We start from the raw sequence: 1,149 nt of genomic DNA on the forward strand, positions 1-1,149 counted from the left end.
TGTCCCCACTATCCCCAGGCTGTCCCACCACCCCCTGGTGTCACTGTCCCCGTGTCCCCACTATCCCCAGGCTGTCCCACCATCCCCTGGTGTCACTGTCCCCGTGTCCCCACTATCCCCAGGCTGTCCCACCATCCCCTGGTGTCACTGTCCCCGTGTCCCCGCTGTCCCCCGGTGTCACACCATCCATCCCCTGGTGTCACTGTCCCCGTGTCCCCGCACACCTGCCAGCACCATGGCCATGACGAGGTCGGCGCGGGCGGAGCGGGCGCTGATCAGGTGCTGCTGGATCAGGAACTGCGCCACCTCCACGATGTTGTTGAAGGAGCGCTTGAGGATCTTCTCGGCCCAATCGCACGTCAGGGCACACGCGGCCTCCGTCACCTCGCTGGGGTACGAGGGCAGCAGCTCGGCCAGCTCCGACTGCGGGGGACATTGGGGACATTGGGGACATGGGGACATTGGGGACAGCGGGGACATTGGGGACAGTGGGGACAGGACATGGATCCATCCATCCATCCATCCATCCATGGATCCCATCCCATCCCATCCCACCCCTCCGTCACCTCGCTGGGGTACGAGGGCAGCAGCTCGGCCAGCTCCGACTGKGGGGACAGCGGGGACATTGGGGACATGGGGACATTGGGGACATGGGGACATTGGGGACATGGGGACAGCGGGGACATTGGGGACAGGACATGGATCCATCCATCCATCATGGATCCCATCCCATCCCATCCCACCCCTCCGTCACCTCGCTGGGGTACGAGGGCAGCAGCTCGGCCAGCTCCGACTGGGGACAGTGGGGACAGTAGGGACAGGATGGGGACAGAATGGGGACACGGTGAGGACAGGGAAAGGGACAGGGTGGGGACAGCCATGGGACAGGGATGGGGACAGGAATGGGGACAGGATGGGGACAGGATGGGGACATGGAAAGGGACAGGATGGGGACAGGGACAGGGATAGGACAGGGATGGGAACACGATGGAGACAGGCATGGGGACAGGATGGGGACAGGGATCGGGACAGGATGGGGACAGAACCCAGATCCACCCATCCCATCCCATCCCATCCCATCCCATCCCATCCCATCCCATCCCATCCCATCCCATCCCATCCCATCCCATGGATCCCATCCCCTCCCAC

The 1,149-nt window shown here is 64.0% G+C and overlaps 1 protein-coding gene across 1 annotated transcript in view; it reads right to left on the reverse strand.

Moving 5' to 3' along the window:
- RFX5 (regulatory factor X5) overlaps window positions 1-1,149 on the reverse strand; it is a gene marked incomplete at its 5' end in the record, with an annotated part of 11,705 nt that overhangs the window by 3,153 nt on the left and 7,403 nt on the right. The window contains one exon of the mRNA XM_057388482.1: window positions 184-423. Coding sequence (XP_057244465.1) covers window positions 184-423 — 240 coding nt within the window. The remainder of the gene's footprint in view (window positions 1-183; window positions 424-1,149) is intronic.

The sequence above is a fragment of the Malurus melanocephalus genome, unplaced genomic scaffold (assembly GCF_030028575.1).
Source record: "Malurus melanocephalus ecotype Western Australia unplaced genomic scaffold, MMel_1.1 scaffold_1993, whole genome shotgun sequence".
NCBI lineage: Eukaryota > Metazoa > Chordata > Aves > Passeriformes > Maluridae > Malurus > Malurus melanocephalus.